Raw genomic sequence first — 19,483 nt, 5'->3', positions numbered from 1 at the left:
TACCCCTTTTTCCAGATCGTTTATGAATATGTTGAATAGGATTGGTCCCAGTACAGACTGCTGCAGGACACCACTATTTACCTCTCTCCATTCTGAAAACTGACCATTTATTCCTACCCTTTGTTTCCTATCTTTTAACCAGTTACCAATCCATGAGAGAACCTTCCCTCTTATCCCATAACTGCTTACTTTGCTGAAGAGCCTTTGGTGAGGGATCTTGTCAAAGGCTTTCTGAAAGACCAAGTACACTATATCCACTGGATCCCCCTTGTCCACATGCTTGTTGACCTCCTCAAAGAAACGTAGTAGGTTGGTGAGGCATGATTTCCTTTTACAAAAACCATGTTGACTCTTCCCCAACAAATTATGTTCATCTACGTGTCTGACAATTTTGTTCTTTACTATAGTTTCAACCAGTTTGTCAGGCATACCAGCCTGTAATTGTTGGGGTCACCTCTGGAGCTTTTTTTAAAAATTGGCTTCACATTAGCTATCCTCCAGTCATATGGTACAGAAACTGATTTAAATGATAAGTTACATATTACACTTAAAAAACAACAAGGAGTCCGGTGGCACCTTAACGGACTCCTTGTTGTTTTTGTGGATACAGACTAACACGGCTATCCCCGGATACTTGATACTACAGTTAGTAGTTCTACAATTTCACATTTGAGTTCCTTCAGAACTCAAGTGAATACCATCTGGTCCTGGTGACTTATTACTGTTTAGTTTAACAATTAGTTCCAAAACCTTCTCTAATGACACCTCAATCTGGGACAGTTCCTCAGATTTGTCACCTAAAAAGAATGGCTCAGGTTTGGGAATCTCCCTCACATCCTCAGCCGTGAAGACTGATGCAAAGAATTCATTTAGTTTCTTCGCAATGGCCTTATCGTCCTTGAGTGCTCCTTTAGCATCTCAATCGTCCAGTGGCTCCACTGGTTGTTTAGCAGGCTTCCTGCTTCTGCTGTACTTAAAAAATTTAAACCACCGGGGCCGAGTCACTGCAGAGAGGGGAAGACACTCTGGAGAGTGACCCAAGAGGACTCCAAGGGGGTCCTAAAGACAGACTCGTGGCACAAATGGGGGACAAGAAGCAGGGGTGGGAAGTGACCCAGGAAACAGGTGTAAGGGCGCCCACCCCAGCCACATATTGAGACCATTATTTTGAAGGGCCCTGGGTTGGAACCCAGTGGACCAAGGTGGATCCAGGTTCACTCACCCCCAGCCATTGACTTGCCACTGGGCGACATTGAAACTGATTCCAACTGCTAGGCAAGGCGGCCACTGATTCTCACTGTTGGGCGACATTGCCACTGACTCTGGCTGCTAGGCAAGCAGCCACTGACTCTTGCCACTGGCTGACACAGCCTGGAGTATTGCCACTAGGAGGTACGGCTGGCCTTGGACACAACTGCCCCCCCACAACAGGTGTATTAACAGGAGTGTTGTATGTAAGACACAGGAACTAACTGTTCCACCTACTGGTGATGCCTCAGCTGGAGTACTGTGTCTAGTTCTGGATGCCACAACTTACGATGTGCACAAATTGGAGAGAGTCCAAATGAGCAACAAAAATGATGAGGTCTAAAAAACCTGACCTATGAAGAAAGGTTAAAAAAGCTGGCCATGGTTATTCTTGAGAAAAGAATACTGAGGAGTGGGGGATAGGGATTTGACAACAGTGTTCAAATATGTTGGGGGCAGTGACCCCCGAAGTTTTTTGTCTATGCCCCCCAGGGACCCATGGTTGGGAGTTGGGGCCGGGGTCAGGGATGGCACTGCAACTGGAGCCTCAGCCAGGATCTGGGCTGCGGTCAGGAGCGGGCCTATGGTCGGGGCCAAAAGCCTGGGGTTGTGGCGAGGAGCAGAGCTCCAGCTGGGAGCCAGTGGCTGAAGCCAGAGCCGGATCTGCTGCTGGGACTGGGGCTGGAGTGGAGCTGGGGGCAGAGGAGGGCTGGGTGGCACCCCTCCTCGCCCTCAGTGGGGGCTGGCCTGGGCCCCGCCAGCCCCCCCCAAACATTCCTCTATGCCCCCTTAGGGGGGCACACCCTACAGTTTGGGAACCACTGTGTTAGGGGCTGTTATAAAGAGGATGGTTATCAATTTTGTCCTTCTTTCAGTGGATATGGAGAACAAAGTAATGGTCTTAATCTGCAGCAAGGAAGATTTCAGTTAGATGTCAGGAAAAGCTAACTACAAGGATAGTTAAACACTGAAATAGGCCTCCAAGGGAGGTTGTGGAATCTCCATCACTTGAAGCTTTTAAGAACTGGTTAGACAAACACCTGTCAGGGCTGGTCTATACTTGGTCCTGCCTCAGTGTATAGGGTTGGACTAGATGACCTCTCGAGGTTTCTTCCAGCTGTAGATTTCTATGCTTTTATGATTTGGGGGTTCGTTTAGCACTACTCAGGGGTCCTTGTTGCATAACACTTGTCTAATGTGCAGCACAGGACTCAGTATCTCTTCTACAGAAAGGCAGCCTGGTCTGGAGGATAGAGCACAAGATGGTGAGTCAACAAGTCCCAGGTTTTCATCCTGACCACTGGCTAACTGTGTGCAGGTCTCTTCATCTTTCTGTCTCAGTCTCTCCATCTTTAAAAATGGAGGTAATATTTATCTGCTTACCTCCGAAGTGTGTTCTAAGAATTAATTAGTTCATGTCTATTCAGTGCTTTGAACATAAAAGTGTTATAAAAAAAGCTAAGTATTATTATTACTACTATAAGAATCCTGCTGTCCACATGGCCTGGGCAGCAGCAAATAACATTTGTGGGGCCAAGTGGAACTAGAAAGAGAGAACCAGATATCACAAAAGGATATGAAGTGGGTAAAGCATCAGATAAGACATTGCCAGATAAGAAACGGAGTATACAAGAAGTGCTAATGCTTCCATCAGTGCTATTTCAGATGCAGGAGAAGAAAAATATTGTTCTTCACAAAGCGGTAGACTTTTGTCATCAAAATAAAGAGGAACACGGTGTCACTATAACATTGGCTCCAGAGTATAGAACTAACATGGCCCTCAGCTTCAAAAGCTAATCTGGAAGGTATCCAGAAGAGAGCAGCAACAGCACATACACAAAGAGTCAACAAGGAAATGGCTTGTTTTTGCAAGTTCATGGGAATGAGTTTTGAAACATGATCTTCTCTAATTGTCCGAGATCGTGTCACTGTAAGGAAATCAGCAACCGCAATGATTAAAGGGCAGGCACTGTCTTTGTGGAGCACAAAGAAGCTCTAGGGACCCTTGTGAAGCTGAAGAGCGACTCCTCAGTCAATTGCTGATCTGCCAGCAGCCAAAGGTCATCAATTCTGGAGCTGCAAGAGAGATCTCTCCCCCTACTGGCTGCTTCACATTGCCTTAAAATTAGGCATATAATTACATTCCCCCCCCAAATTCCTAAATAACAGATGCCTATTTTCAGAGGTGTTGAGCACCAGCAGGTCCCATTGACTTCAACAGGATGAACTGTGGGCCTTCTGTGCCTCTGATAATCAGGCCACTTTTATTTAGGAGCCTACCTATGTATTGAGGGTGGACACCTTCAAGTACCTTGGGGTTTAGGAGCACAAATCCCAGTGACTTTCAGTGGAACGTGTGCTCCAAAATTCCTTAGGTAGTTTTGAAAATTTCCTCCCTAGAGGCCAAACTCAAGGCACTCAAGTTTGAAAACTGTGACAAGGGTAATTAAAAGAAAAGTGAAATTTCTGTACTGTCTTAAGAGAGATGGACTATATGATCTAGCAAGTTCTTTCCACCTCTAACTCTGAGGATCCCTAACATACCTACCTATGCCTATAAACACATTCTTAATACAGCCTTTGGGGGGCCAGGTTTGGATCTCAATTACACTGGATTTAGTGTTAAGCGTAATTCCTCTGATTTAAGTGGAGACAGTCTAGATTTACCACATTGTAACAGCAACTCGGTCCCTTAAAGGCCCTAGCCTAGCACACTAGGCATTGTACTTTCCTTGGAAAGAAAACGATTGTATGAAAGACACAATCAAATCACATTTCTAATCAAAGAAATAATAATTAAAAAAAAACACCCTACCTGAGCTGTGCTTTAAGTTCAGTAAACCTGGGTCGTCTGCTGGGGTCATATGCCCAGCACTTGGTCATAAGGCTGTAGAGAGTAGGAGGGCAGTTTGGAGGCATTGGTAACCGTTCACCATTCTCAATTCGACCAATCACATCATTGTTCTTCACTCCTTGGAAGGGCTTTACTCCATGCATTAAAATTTCCCACATACACACACCTGGAAACAAAAAGCAAGAAACTTCTTAAAGTGAGCAAATAACCAAAATCTGTGTTCTTGAACAACAAACTCCACGTTAAAGCTTAAGACAATGGAGTTGCTACTGAAGCGCAGCACTAGTGGGCAAAATTAACAGTCCTTTCTCCAGAATAGCCATGGTTAGTAATTACCATGTATTAGCAGTTTAACAAAGTTTCCAATGCACTTTGTCTAGTACACACAACCACCAAACACAACCCACTCTTGGCTGAGAAATAGAGCTGGCTAATCTATCTTTTTTATGTAGAACCTATCACCACATTACCTACGTGCTGACCACAGAAAAGAATACTGAGCTATGTTAACTCTTTCTCTAAGTAGGTAGCTTCTATAAAATTACATGTGTTACTAATCAGGGCTACGTATGAGGAAGAATGACTTGCATCTAGCTCATCGCAAGCAGACAACTTTGAAAGGCTTCAGATTTAACTACTTTTTATCTCTTTTAAGTCAGACTGGTTGCTCATATTCAAATCTACATTTTTTTCATAATGCTTGTTCCAGTGTCTGCTTTACACTGGCTTGTTTTGACTTGTATGTGGTATTTTTATACTTTGACAATGTTTTATTATCGGCATTTGTTCAACTTTTTTCTGTCGAAACTATGTACCAAAACATAGTTTCTGTTGAAACTATGTTAAATGTGTAATGAGAAAGAGATAGCCTGTGGGCCTATGAGCAGCTGGGGTATTCCACCTGCATTGCTTTTCTATGCCAAATGGAAAAGATATTTTATTTTGCAATTAGGGATTCCGTTTTTCAACAAAACAGTCATTAAACTTGATAAATCACATACAAGTTTGCTTTATATTACTTAGAACTCTTTTGTTTTAAACAGAACAAGCTGATTTTTTCTCCTGTAACTTTTTTGCTATTCATACCCTGCTTGCCTTTTCTCTGCCTGTCACGGCTTGTCTGGTCTGTGGAGCTGAGTATTCAAGTCTGGGAGATCAGACTGGTGCAAAAACAGGAATGGTTCGCATAGTGAAGGGGACAGGATCATGGAAGATGGGAGGCATTCCTATAATTCCTCTTTTCACTCAACCTCTTGTCTTTTCTAAGATGACAGGAGACAAAGTGATGAGGGGAGCTATATGCACCAAAAGGGGTTGGAACCACAGTCAGAGTGAGTGGAGAGTGGGAGGGAGAGAAAGCCGGGACAAGATTTGGATCTCAGCCCAATCTTGTGAGGTGAACGGACTTAATTCAATTTCAGGCTTTTTTTCAACATTCAAAATCACTTTAAATATCCTGCTAATTCCTCTTTCATAGCTAACGTTAAAGGGTTGAAACAGCGTAAGACAACAGAGGAAAAATACCCATAGCAAGGGTGAACTGAACACTGGGAAAGGAAGGAGACAAAATCAAGGACATTCACTGAGGGAGCCCATAGCACAGGAAAAAGTTGTGAAAATAAGAAAGCAGTAAGTGCAAATAACAGCTGGATAAAGGAACGCCAGCACAATTATACTAGACGACAAAAAAGAAACAAAGTAAGATAAAGAAATTCCTGTTATGACTATGGGTCTCATTTTCATTTACCTTAAGGCCACCTGTTAGGAGTGGTGAAAAGGGGCCTTAAGATCAAGGAGATTCAGGCCCACGGTGTACATAATGAAAAAGCATGGAGAGCTATAAAGTACCCAGTAAGAAGTCTGATTTTGAGACAAGTAAAACAAACACTGGAGAGGAATTGGAAATTGTTCAGTTTCCATTAATAAAAATGGAACCATTAATGATCTTCTCCTCCAACAGTGCATTTGAGAAAACAATCATCCATATTCACTTACCAAACATCCACACATCACTAGCTGAGGTAAAACGTCGGAAGTTGATTGACTCTGGAGCCATCCATTTGATAGGTAATTTTCCTTTGGAAGCTATGGAGAGATGAGAGAAAAAGGTCATTATTTTAGCTAATAAGCTCTCAGTATAGATGTTCTTCAATAAAATAATTTAGGGCCAAGTCCTAGTTCCAGCAAACAACTCGGTCAGGCTTTGTACAATAAACCTCTGTGGATGCCCTTTGGCTCTTGCACCTTCTTTCCTGTAAGAGTGAGTGGGTGAGGAAGAAATAATGGCTAGTAGACCTGCAATGCTGTGAACAGACTCATCCAGCACCATTTCAGAGGGTTCCTCACCCCCCTCTACAGAAGTCATGGAAATCTGCAATCTCCCTTGCAACAGAACCACTATAGTTTTACTGGAGGGAGGGCCCTCTGTGACTGAAAAGGAAGAGCAGGATTTGCTGCTAAGGCTACAGCTACACAGCGATCAGAATTATAGTGCTAAAAATAGTGGTGTAGATGTTGTGGCTTGGACTTTGAAGCCTAGGGAAAGGTGGGCTTCAGAGCCCGAGCTCCAGCCTGAGCCACAATGTCTACACGGCTATTTTTAGAACTGTAGCACAAGCCTCAGAAGCCTGACTCTGTCAGCCTTGATTCTGAGACTCACTACCACAGGCTGCACAGATGTACCCTAAACGTACATACATTGGATGAGCTTCTCCATTCCTGTTTCAAGTTAATGCTTTTTATCGGAAGGTATTTAAACTACACCTCTACCTCGATAGAACGCTGTCCTTGGGAGCCAAAAAAATCTTACTGCCTTATAGGTGAAACCGCGTTATATTGAACTTGCTTTGATCCACCGCAGTGCGCAGCCCCCCCCCCCCCCCCCCCAGAGCACTGCTTTACCGCGTTATATCCGAATTCGTGTTATATTGGGTCGCGTTATATTGAGGTAGCGGTGTACTACAATTAGCAATTATTTGTACCAAGCTTGAAGCTGCCATACACAATCTCACATATGGAGCAACTGTTTTTTAATTGAACCACGAAAAAGTTAGCTTGTTTGTTCTAAATTTAAAAGAATGCAACAAATATTTGATGGTTTCAGGTAAATTTCTCCTTTCACCTTTGTAAGAAAGTAGATGAAGGTATTTTGTTCACATTATTATGGGACATCACAGACACCAGGAGCCCTACTGGAGAACAGGGGGGAGGGGCCAGGTAAGGAGCTTTTAAAGTATGGTGCAAATTTAGAAACATTTAAAATATTTTTACATATTGAGAGATAAAAAAAATTATAAACATTGTTCCTAAATGTGCACCCTATCACTAAAAATGCTACTTACTTGACCCTCTATAAAAACAAATTGTATTCTCCTGTCAGGGTCCTTATATATCAGCGGTTCTCAAACTGTGGTTTGGGACCCCAAAGTGCGTCGTGACCCCCTTTTAACAGGGTCACCAGGGCTGGCTTAGACTTGCTGGGGCCCTGGGCTGAAGCCCGAGTCCCACTGACCAGGGCTGAAGCCAAAGCCCAAGGACTTCAGCCCTGGGTGGTGGGGCTCAGGTTATAGGCCCCCTGCCTGGGGCTGAAGCCCTTGAGCTTCAGCTTTGGCCCCCCTGCCCAGAGCAGTGGGGCTCGGGCTTTGGTTCCCTCTCCCACCCGGGGCGGTGTGGCTCAGGTGGGCTCAGGCTATGGTGCCCCCTCCTGGGGTCATGAAGTAATTTTTGTTGTAAGAAGGGGGTCGCGGTGCAATGAAGTTTGAGACCCCCTGCTATATATCATGCATTGTGGGGCATCACATCAGAGCTCGAGCCAGTCAACTTCAGTCTGGGAAATCCCAAAGGGAAAAAAAATGTATGTTTCAAACCTTTGTGTAGCGAATATCCCTATCCCAAACTAACTGAAAACAATTTTCAGGCCCCTTGAACTCACCCTCAGGTACTTGGGCTGTGGCATGAATATGGGCATATGTTAAATGAGTTTCAAAACCGTAGATAATCTTTGATACTCTAAGGGCTTGTCTACATGAACATTTAGTTGGCTGCAAACTGGGGTGTGAATCTTCCCCACACTGGCTGCGCACTAACTGTCCCTGTGGACCCAACCATCTGGGTGGACTCTGCTGATGCACCCTAATAGTTCATTAGTGGACTTTCCTCTACTCCGCTTTGAAACTAACGAACTCGTAGTGCGCATTGGCAGGGTCCACATGGGCAGTTAGTGCGTGGCAGGCTAGCGTGGGGTAGATTCACACTCCAGCTTGCTGCGAACTAAATGGTCATGCAGACAAGTCCTAAGAGTTGCAAAGAAAGCAGTATAATGCTGCCCCCAAACTGGAATTATACCCATAAATGAATTTCCTGTCTTTCACCTATTTAAATTAACCATGTGTTTTTTTTTTCCAACAGCTCCATGTGTGAATTTATTTGCATCTGTTAAACTGTTTTACTTTGTATTTTTATGTAATTAACCAGATTTCCTTAAACTAATTGTTTTGATCCTTTCAACTCGTTAGCATACACTCAACTCCTGTGATTGGCAAATCAGCTCACTGACCTGCAAGAAGAATCCCAACCCTGCCACTGTAGTTTAGGTCCATTAAGTACCGACTCCTTACCTTTATAGTAAGTACTGTCTTCCATATATCGGGACAAACCAAAGTCACCTAATTTCACGCAATCAGTGGAGGATACCAGCACATTTCTAGCAGCAATATCCCTGCCAAACAAACCAGAAATTTATCATTTATAGTCATCTGTTTTTTAGATTCAGGTTTTCTTAAAAACAGAACCTTTGTTACAGACCAGAGGTGTCAACTCACTTGGTGGAGCGAACCAAACTACATTTTTAATGATGGTGTTTGGGCCAAGAATACAAAGTTCGAGTTGTACACCACCAATGATACCAACCGGATTGTCTACTGATGACAGTGGGAAGTTCACAGAAAGACTGAAGTCACAATATGGCCCGTATGAGTAATTAAATTTTTATGTGATAAAGTTATTATTGCATTCTGCATCACTTTGGGAAAGGGGGTGGAGACACTTTCAGGACCAGCATTATTTCTACCTTTTGTTAACCACAAGCAATTATCACCTTACATCGGCACACACTATTTGTTGAATAAATGCAGGTTTCATAGCCCATGTATTTACAGTCACTGGATCAATAATTTAGGTGGTAGGTCTTAGCAGCTAGAATAGAATTCTTTGGGGAAGCAGGGGGGAAGGGAAACTCCTTGATATCACAGAGGTCAGGAATTGGGGTAATGTCTTTCCTGTAAAGCAGGCATCAACTCATGCTCTTTGCAGGAAGGGCTTGGATTTGAAGGGAGGCCATTGTTCTCATGGCAAGGCCTGGAGGTTTTCTCATGCAGTTGCCTATATGGGACGGCAGGCATTGGATTCAAGTGGGCTAGTTATGCCTGGGACATGTTAGGAACTTTGGCTTCCAGCACTGAAGCAGGTGAGTGAAAACCACTGGCAGCTTGGGGTAGCTGCTTTCTTCCATTAAAATCACTGCTGCCAGGACAAGCTGCCTTTACATATTTTTTGCTGATACAGATTTTAATAAAGTCACAGCCACTTGGTCAAAATTCTAGTGCCTATCTCTGTCCTCACTGGCATCTGCCATTTACAAGATAATATGTCACTTAAACATACATAATTTATAGTCTTATACAAATAAAACGCTTAAGTCCAAATTGGCATACATGAATCTTCATGTAGAAAATTGTTGGCTGTATATAACAGTGCCAGAGATGAAGGACTTATGGCCTGTTTCTTGTCCTACACAACTAAGTTCAACTTACTTAAACTAAAATTCCCCTCTCTCGTATGTGCTTTTAAAATTCACTTGTTGGTTAAGCACAGGCATTTCCATTACAGAAACATTTCTGTTTTCCCTGTTCTTTAATTCAGGATGAGCCTGTTGCTCTCTCCGATTTGATTTTTCATATTTTGAAGATTACAGCTGACTTGCAGCTTTGAAAAATGTTGTCATTGCAAAGCAACAGAGCAGCTGGCAACCCAGTCTTCTGACTAAAACCAGGCACATACTTCAAGTCAATATAGCTGAGGCCCAGCAGGTGTCACCCTTGACACTCTATGTCAAAAATGTATTTTTGTAGTGGATTCTCTAAAATTCATGAAGTTCTAACATGAAGCTGATGTAAACACACGTACAAGTGGCTTTTTAAAAGTCTCAAAATACTGTTCCACATGTGACATACTTTTCTTATTGGGGAAATCAAGAAAATAATTGAAACCATTCGAGAGTGCTGATCTGTGCTTTAAACATTTCCTTCTAGCAAACATATCTAATATCCAGCAACTCTGCCAGCCCAGATATTTGTAATAATCTATGAACCCTTTTCCTTAAATTGAAAGTTTTCATATAGATATAATCTTACCTATGTACAAATCTTTTGCTCTCTAAGTAGGCAAGTGCTGTGCTAAGCTGGTAAGCATAGAGTATCAAAGAGGCCAGATCCAAACTGTATTTTCTTACTTGCAAAAATGATCTCAGCTTTTGGATAAAGAAGAAAAGAGAGAGATGTCATGACAAATTAAAAATGAATCTGAAGAAGAGAGAAATCTCTAATTGAGATTTACACATTTAACAGTAGACAATCCTCCCCTTTAAACTGGAATAGAAAAGAAAGTCAGTTGTCATACAGAAAACACACTCTTTGGGCTAAATTCAGGCTGTCTCTAATGTGTGAAAAGAGGTAGCCAAGTGGGATGCAATTTTTGCACCCCACTTCTGTCCTCTTGAAGCCAAAGAGCTCAAACACTGCTGGGCCCACTTGGGTCAGGTGCTCCTGAACCTCTCCACATGTTCACTCCTTGGGAACGGCTCATATTGCTGACATGAACAGTCTCAGCAGGTAACTGCATGGGGTTTGTACCCACACCTGGGCCAGCCTGAACACAGGGCAAATCGATATTGCTTGGGCCGCATTAATTTATGCTCGTAATTGCACAGATTTGACTAGAGGCCTGGATTTAGCTCAGAGGAACTAACAACACTACATAAATTTTCTAGAAAAATAAGTCTAGCAAAAGGCAATTATACCACAACAGTGTAGCACTGGCTTTTGTTTACAGGATTAAAATAAAGATTGAGAAGAAAGTTGTATGCTGAGAAGGAGGATTTGGGAATTAAAGGGAAGAAGTGGCATCTCTGAATAAAGGAATGGAGACAAATTGTGCTACCCACTTTGGACAAATCTAACAAACTATAGTTTAATCTATTTTATTCAGATATTTTCATATTGCATTATAAACCATGTAATTACTTCACCTCTAAAGTTTTTCAGAAATGTCTGATTTAGAGAACATGAGTCAGAATTAAAACAAATCTGACATCATAATTCTCGTTTTAAAGACAGCAGATTACTTAGCATTTCTCTTGGTTGTGTGGATTAACAAGGAAAGTCTTCACTGCTGGGGCCTCCACAAACAAAGGGACATTCAGAAAAAGAAATGTAGGTTCATCGACAATGTACTGTGAAAAGATCCCTACTCCTGAAGATGCTATCAACTGCATTAACGGAGGTGAAACAATTGCAGACAGAAACTGCTTACAGTAGGTGAAACTTCATGATGTAGTAGAGATCACCTATAGTTGTTCTGTATTAATGAAAATGCTGCACAGGTTTGCACCTGCTAAATGGGCTCATTTACAATGGCACCGAGCAAAGCTCAACAAAGGCCATTCAGGATTAGCAAAGACATGTGGATGATCCCACTGTGATATGTTTCTGCTATGGTTTTCCTCAGGAGACACTCACATAATACGAGATACTCCAGCATTCTTCTAGTGTCAAACAGCACGGTATACATATTTTTGAAAATGTTGTTTATAAAGCTTATTTAAAATTTCACCTTACAAACACACTAACATATTAAAGCTTTACAGAACCTTGCTAAATAAATTCTAATGTAATCACAAATTCAAAATGACGATTACTGCCATACATTGTGCACCTAAGTGCTATTGTAGGAGGCTGCTACCAATGAGGGTCCTACCTAGGCCGTGCTAAATATTAATGCATCAGCTGAAAGGCAGATGCCTTTAGCAATGACTATTAGTGCTGTAACTGCATGACAAGTCAAATGAACTCAGTTTTCTTGGAATAAAAAGCAAAAAGGGCACAATATGCTTTCCTGTATCTCTCAACACAGAAGACAAGAAAGTGGATATTCTTAATTTTGTTTTTTAAACTATACTCCATAATCCCTTAAAGGAAGTGGAGCTGTGAAATCTCTTCTATGCAATATTTTGAACTGAACCATTTGTGTCCAGATTTCACGGTCTGAAGCACATACATTTTAAATAGTTCACAGTAACATTCTTTCTATTCTATATCACCGTGTGCACCTCTTACTTGACACAGATATTAGTTCTCACATTATAGCAGCAATGCAAAATATCTCTGAGAGCCATAGCCTAAATCAACCCTGATGTAAACAGGCTAATTCCCTTGACTTCAGTGGAGTTATGCCCAATTCCACCAGGGCTGAATTTGATCCCATGATCCTGGACTTCACTTGTTTGATGAATTTGCCTTAGAGTGTAATATTTAGAACCCAATCCATTAGACTGAATAAGCAGTTCCCCAATCCCATATGAAAGTGTCTGTGGGATAAGAGGGAAGAAGAAAGAAGATACTTGGGAATTTATCATACCTCCCCTAGTGTACAGAGCTCCATGATTATCCAGACTGGGTTTTCCGTAATAACTCCAATCAACTTCACAATGTGGGGGTGATCAAACTGACGCATTGTTACTAGAAAGGAGGAAGCAGGTTTACTCATTAAATACAAAATCTGCCTGTTAAAGCAATAGCTGTTAAATGAAAAATGTTTTTGTAATAAGAGGATTCATTTAACAAGCTTTTACTGTAGGTCTGAACCAACGGTCATGTAAGGACATATAACCAGATTGTTTTGAGCCTGATTCTCCACTGCCTTGAATATTGTCTAGTCTTTTACACCTATGCAGAGAGAGTCTAAAATGCTATCTGATCAGAATACTCTCTTTACACTGATGTAAATAAGTACAAGGTATAATGTATATCTTGACCAACCACAGAGTATTAGTTATTTTTAAATGACGTATGATGGTAGGTTACTCACCATGTGCAGCAACTGGAGTTTTTCGGGATGTGTCCCCCTGTGGGTGCTCCACTTCAGGTGTGTATGTGCCCCTGCACCTCTGATTGGAGATTTTTGGTAGCAGTGCCCATTCTGCCCAGGCATGCACTCTACACATCTTCATGCCCCGTCCTTAGGCTATATTGGGCTGCGCACACAAATCTTTCTCAGTTCCTTCTGTACGGCAAAGCCCACAGAGGCAGCTCTGAAGCAGAGGGGAGGAGGGTGGGTAGCGGAGCACCCACAGGGACCACATCTTGAAGAACTCCAGTTACTGCACAAGCTGAGTAATCTCTCCATCTTCTTCTTCAAGTAGTGTCCCTGGAGGTGCTCCAATTTAGGTGACTCTGTAGCAGTAGCCAGTTAAGGAGGTGGGAGTTTCAGAACAGAGTCCATTACTGAATGTGCCTACTGCCCCATCTGATTTTGCAGTGTCAATTAGGATGAAGTGTTCAGAAAACGTGCGCACCGAGGACCATGTTGCAGCCCTGCAGATTTCAGTAACCAGAATGTATTGAGTAGAGCTACGGTTGTAGACTGTGATCTAGTAGAGCATGCAGTCACTCTTAGGGGAGGTGTAACCTCAGCAAAACCATAATAGGCAATAATATATCCAGAGATCCATTTAAAAAGTCTCCAAGTAGAGACAGGAGCTCCTTTAGATCTGCTCTAGAAACAAAGAGTCTAGAGCGGGGTTTCTCAGCATTTTTCTTTCTGTGGTTCCCCCGCCCCCCCCCCCCCAACATGCTATAAAAACTCCATGGCCCACCTGTGCCACAACAACTGTTTTCTGCATATAAAAGCCAGGGCCAGCATTAAGGGGTAGCAACCAGAGCAGTTGCCTGGGACCTCACGCCACAGGCCCCCCCCATGAAGCTAAGTTGCTCAGGCTTCTGCTTTGGCCATGGGCTTCAGGGCTTAGGCTTTCTGCCCTGGGCCCCAGCAAGTCTAAAACTGGTCCTGCTTGACGGACCCCTTGAAACCTGCTCACGGCCTCCTAGGGGGCCCTGGACCCCTGGTTGAGAACCACTGGTCTATGGGTCTTCCTGAATGGCCTAGTCCTGTCCAAGTAAAATGCTAATGCCCGCTTAACATCTAGTGTATGAAAAGCAGACTCCTGTGTAGACTGATGAGGCTTGGGGGATGGGTGGGGGGAGGAAGGTGAATAGTTTGCTTGCTGAGGACACTTCAGATAAGAACTTCTAATGAGGTTGTAAAGATACCTTCTCCTTGGAGAACAAAGTAAAGGGAGGATCTTCCATTAGAGTTCCCATTTCCCCAAACCTTCAAGCAGAAGTGACGGCCACCAAGAAGGCTGTCTTCATAGACAGTTGTAGCAACGAGCACATAGCTAATGGTTCAAAGGGTCGTCTCATAAGATGGTTAAGAATCAGATTGAGATCCCAAAACAGTGCAGGAAAAGATTGATAAGTCCTTTTAGGACTCTCGCTGTAGTTGGATAAGCAAATACTGAGAAAACTTCTACTAGCACATGGAAAGTTGTTATTGCTGCTTAATGAACCTTGATGGAACTTACAGAAAGGCCTGAATTTTTCAATTCCAATAGGTAATCCAAGATCAAGAAAAGAGAACTGGATAGGAGAAAGATGATGCCAGTTAAACCAAAGGCTATATCTTCTACATTTCTGAAGGTCTATCTATTAGATTCCTTTCTGTTATTTAATAGTTGTATTTCCAATGAACATGTGATCTCTAGTCCTGAGAACCACTGAGGAACCAAGCTTGTAGTTGCAGAACGTTCGAATTGGCATGACGTGTCTGACCCACATCATGAGACAACAGTCAAGGTTTGACTGGGAGCCACAATGGAGGACAAGCTAAGTTCCCTCTAAGCTGCGCAGCTGGGCAGCCAACCAGCAGGCTATCAAGGGCCGTGCACTTCAGGTGTCCCTCCTCCCACTGCCGTGCTGCTCCTGCCCTCTGCCTTGGAGCCCCTGGCCAGCTGCTCCCAGGAGCCTCCTGTTTGCTGTGCAGAGTGGGGGAGGGGGAGGAGAGGGCTGATGTTAAGGTGTCCCACTCCCCGCACCCCGGTACCCCAACTCCGCAGCCTGGGGGGGGTTGGGGACACACGACAGGGCTCAGGACGGAGGGAGCTTGCTGGCGGCTGTTGAACAAGCAGGCTTCAGACTGCTGAGTGCCAATTTACTTAAAAGGGTAGCGTACTTAAAGGGGCAGCGCATGTCTCTCTCTCGCTCTCTCTCTCACACACACACACTCTTTCACACTCACCTCCCAACACATACTTGTATTATTATTGTTGTTGTTACTTGATACTTCTTTCAAAGTGTGTTTTAGTGTTTTGACTGGTCTATTAATTTCATAATTTTTATTTTTGTCTTAGGCATAAATTTAATTCTTTGAGTAGTGAGTTCTAAAATGCCTAATCTGTCCTGGCTGGAGTAATTATCCTTATGGTAAGTTTAAAAAAAATTATATATATCTAGGTTTTTTGTTTCTACTGTTGGCGCACATCTGCACCAACTACCTAGATATGGTGCACATGGATGGAAAAAATTAGAGGGAACACAGAGGGCAAGAGGTGAGTTTGATCAGGTAAGGAAACCAAACTTGTCTTGGCCAAGTTGGTGCAATCAAAATGACTTTGGCTTGGTCCTGTCTGATCTTGATAAGGACCTTCAAGAGCAATGGAGTTGGAGGATATGCACAGAAAAGACCCTTTGTCCATGTAATAACGAAAGCATCTCCTAGAGATTGGGGATCGAGCCCTGCCTCTGGAACAGAATTTCCTGCACTTTGCGTTGGCTGCTTTGGCAAAAAGGTTGACCTCTGGAAATCCCCAACCTGCAAATATTTTTTTGAGAACCTAAGAGTCAACTGCCATTAGTAATTTAGGGAGAAACGTCTGCTCAGGTTATCCACCATGGGGTTTTGTACATCTGGGAGGTAAGAATCTGAGATGACTATCCAACTGGCTATGCACCAGTTCCAAAGCTTTACTGCTTTGGTGCAGAGTGAGGAGGAACATGCTCCATCCTGACAATCGATATAATACATGCACACTGTGTTGCCTGTCATGATCTTGGTGGACTTGTTTTTGAGCAGGGGAAGAAAGTGCAGGCAAGCATTTCTGACTGCCCTTAACTCCAACAGATTGATGTGCAAGTGCTGTTCCTGTTTTGACCATCTGTCTTGGATTGTCTGAGGACCAAAATGTGCTCCTCATTCCAAAAGGGAAGCATCCGATGTTAATACAATTGTAGGAGGATTCTGGTTGAACAGGATTCCTGCACAAACTTTGGATGGATTCATCCACCAGGTAAGTGACTGTAGGACCTGACTTGATACCAATACCTGCTTGCTGAGAATATGTTTGCTGGGTACAAAAACAGTCCTGAGCCAACCCTGGAGACACCCAACATGGAGTTTTGCATCACAAAATCACAATCTGCCATATGTCCTAGCAGTTGCAAACATGTCTTTGCTGGATCTTGAGGGATGAGCTGCACTTTTTGGATAAGATTCTTCAAGAGGGTTATCAAAGTTATCGAATCCAGAAGTGCTCTGTCAGGGTGGTTCTCTGTGAGTCTTTTCTAACTTCAAGTACAGACCACATTCACTCCAGGCCACCTTCATGACCACTATGCTTTATTATACTGTTCCAGCAGGCCATTGCCTGTAGTGCTAATATATTTACAAGTCCAAGCCAGCTTCCCACCCTTGCTTCTGCGGGGAAGGGTATCTACTCAGACAATTGAACAAGCATGTCAGACATCTGAAATTCAGGATAGTATCCCTAGCAGTTATAATTCTGTCCCTAGAATTAGCGGACTGGTTTGCAACCCTCGACTTCAAAGATGCCTACTTTCACGTAGCAATTCATCCTCCACCTCTTAGCTACTGGTTCAGGTGGCCTATGGAAGACAGAAAATTGAGCAGGGTGGGATCTTTGTGCCAACTGAGGCCTGCTAAATTTTCTTTGTTTACAGGCACATATATCCCTAAAGACCTAACTGTTGCCCTATAGTCCTTTAGGGTATGAAGCAAGTCGACCATGGAATCTGTGGAAAACTAGATAGAAAGATAAATCTTCCATAGTCGATTGTACCTCCCACGGAAACCCAGACAACTGAAGCCAGGAAGCTTGCCTCTTCACTACCACAGTGGAAATAGACCTGGCTGCAGTGTCCGCTGCACTGAGTGAAGCCTGCAGTGAAGCTTTTGCTAAAAGCTGAAGCACTGAATTATTCCTGATTTTCCTGTGGTAAATGGTCAATAAAAGCATTAAACTTCTCATAGTTCAGGTAGTCATACATCTCTACCCCAATATAACGCGACCCGATATAACACAAATTTGGATATAACGCGATAAAGCAGCGCTCCAGGGGGGCGGGGCTGCGCACTCCGGTGCATCAAAGCAAGTTCGATGTAATGCAGTTTCACCTATAACACGGTAAGATTTTTTGGCTCCCGAGGACAGCGTTATATCGGGGTAGAGGTGTATGTTGCATCAGCACCTGGGTGGTTAGCTATCCTGAACTGAAGTGTTGCTGTTGAATAGCTCTTACGAACAAACAGGTCCAGACATTTCTGGTCCTTGTTATAAGGGGTGATTTTTTTTGATATGCTGCTTTCCCCTTTCATAGTGGACGTGACTGCATCCACAACCAGAGAGTTTGGTACTGGATGAGAAAATAAAAATTCAGAACCCCTGGGTAGTATGTATGTATGTGTATATATCAGCCCTCTTGCATGTAGGGGTGGGCCGTTACTGGACTTTGCAAGATGAAACTGGCAGGCTCAGGAGGGCTTCATTAATTGGCAGTGCCACCCGTGCTGAGGCAGAGGTGTGTAAGATGTCCAGGAGCTTGTGATGGGAATTCAGACTTCCTCCAGGGATACTTGCAGGTTGTCAGCAATCCACTTCATCAGGTCCTGGAATTGTCAGAAGTCGTCAGCTAACGATGGTGGTGGTGGCATGACTGCCTCATCCAGTGATGACAAAGAGATGTTTGTGAGGGGGTAATCTTTTTGTCTGCCCTTGCCCTCTTGCTCCTCAAAGGTCTTCTCAGGCTCAGAATGAGGAAGAGGGATGGATAGTACCAAGGAATGAGGTCTTCTATGTTTTCAGTGAGACTGAGTTGAGGTCCCTTAAAATTGCTGGCAATACATTGCCCATGAATCGCAGTAAGGCCAGTGAAGGAGATGATAAGGCATGGGGGAAAGAATCCAATGCTCTCATCCCAATTATTGGAAGGCAGAGGTCTGGTGCCTTGCATCTGCAACAGGGATTAACATCTCCTGGAATAAATTGGAGATCCTTGAACACAAAGTTCAGAGTCTTAGTCAGAATGCTCTTCCACATATTGTATCAGAGGTGACAACCCATCCTCATGGATAGTCGAAGATGGAGAAGAGGTAGGTCTCCCAGAAACCTAAGCAGACAGTGACCCAGCTGATCTCAGTACCAATAGGCATCCAGAAGTTGCAAGGAGCAGAGACTCAGGCTCATTTGGTACCACTAGATAAGTTCATGGAGGACAGGCCCATCAATGGCTATTAGCCAGGATGGGCAGGGATGGTGTCCTTAGCCTGTTTACCAGAAGCTGGGAATGGGTGACAGGGGATGGATCACTTGATGATTACCTGTTCTGTTCATTCCCTCTTGGGCACCTGGCATTGGCCACTATCGGAAGACAAGATACTGGGCTAGATGGACCTTTATTCTGACCCAGTATGGACATTCTTATGTTCACGTCTTTTGGGTACTGGAATTCCTGCAGTATTGGAAACACAGAAGAACTCAGTACCAGCACCAATGATGCTGCAGAGGCCACTGTGCGAGGCACTGGTGTCGGTACCAGGGGGGTTGAGTATTCCAATGAAGCTGGTCTCTTGGTAGTAGTAGTCTTCGGTACCGACCACATACTACTAAGGTCAGAGACTTAGCTGAAGACTTAACATGCTTCATGGTACCCAGAATACTCGCAGCCTCACTAGAACCCCTCTCGGGGCCTGAGGCCTCCAGTGACTGGATCGTTTTTGATGAGGAACTTTCTCATTTTGCTTCTCTTATCCCCTTCCTTATACTTGGAGTGGGAAACTCTTGGTACCAGTGGTGTGGTTATTGGTACCTCAGTCAAGGAGAGCGCTTGAGACCAGGATTTCAGTGCTGTCTTCCTCTTAGAAGCTCTCGGTGGCCTTGATCTCAAAGACAATGGGGTACTGGCAGATGTGGAGGGT

The 19,483-nt window shown here is 43.6% G+C and overlaps 1 protein-coding gene across 6 annotated transcripts in view; it reads right to left on the bottom strand.

Moving 5' to 3' along the window:
* PTK2 (protein tyrosine kinase 2) overlaps positions 1–19,483 on the bottom strand; it is a 297,965-nt gene that overhangs the window by 50,530 nt on the left and 227,952 nt on the right. For all 6 annotated transcript variants that reach the window (XM_065398777.1, XM_065398776.1, XM_065398773.1 and 3 more), the window contains 5 exons: positions 12,794–12,894; positions 10,513–10,628; positions 8,719–8,819; positions 6,098–6,187; positions 4,064–4,268 (listed from right to left, as the gene is read on the bottom strand). In XM_065398777.1, coding sequence (XP_065254849.1) covers positions 4,064–4,268; positions 6,098–6,187; positions 8,719–8,819; positions 10,513–10,628; positions 12,794–12,894 — 613 coding nt within the window. The remainder of the gene's footprint in view (positions 1–4,063; positions 4,269–6,097; positions 6,188–8,718; positions 8,820–10,512; positions 10,629–12,793; positions 12,895–19,483) is intronic.

Source organism: Emys orbicularis, chromosome 2 (genome assembly GCF_028017835.1).
Source record: "Emys orbicularis isolate rEmyOrb1 chromosome 2, rEmyOrb1.hap1, whole genome shotgun sequence".
NCBI lineage: Eukaryota > Metazoa > Chordata > Testudines > Emydidae > Emys > Emys orbicularis.
The sequence above is the reverse complement of the archived record's forward strand: the minus strand, read 5'-3'. Positions and strand labels throughout refer to the sequence as shown.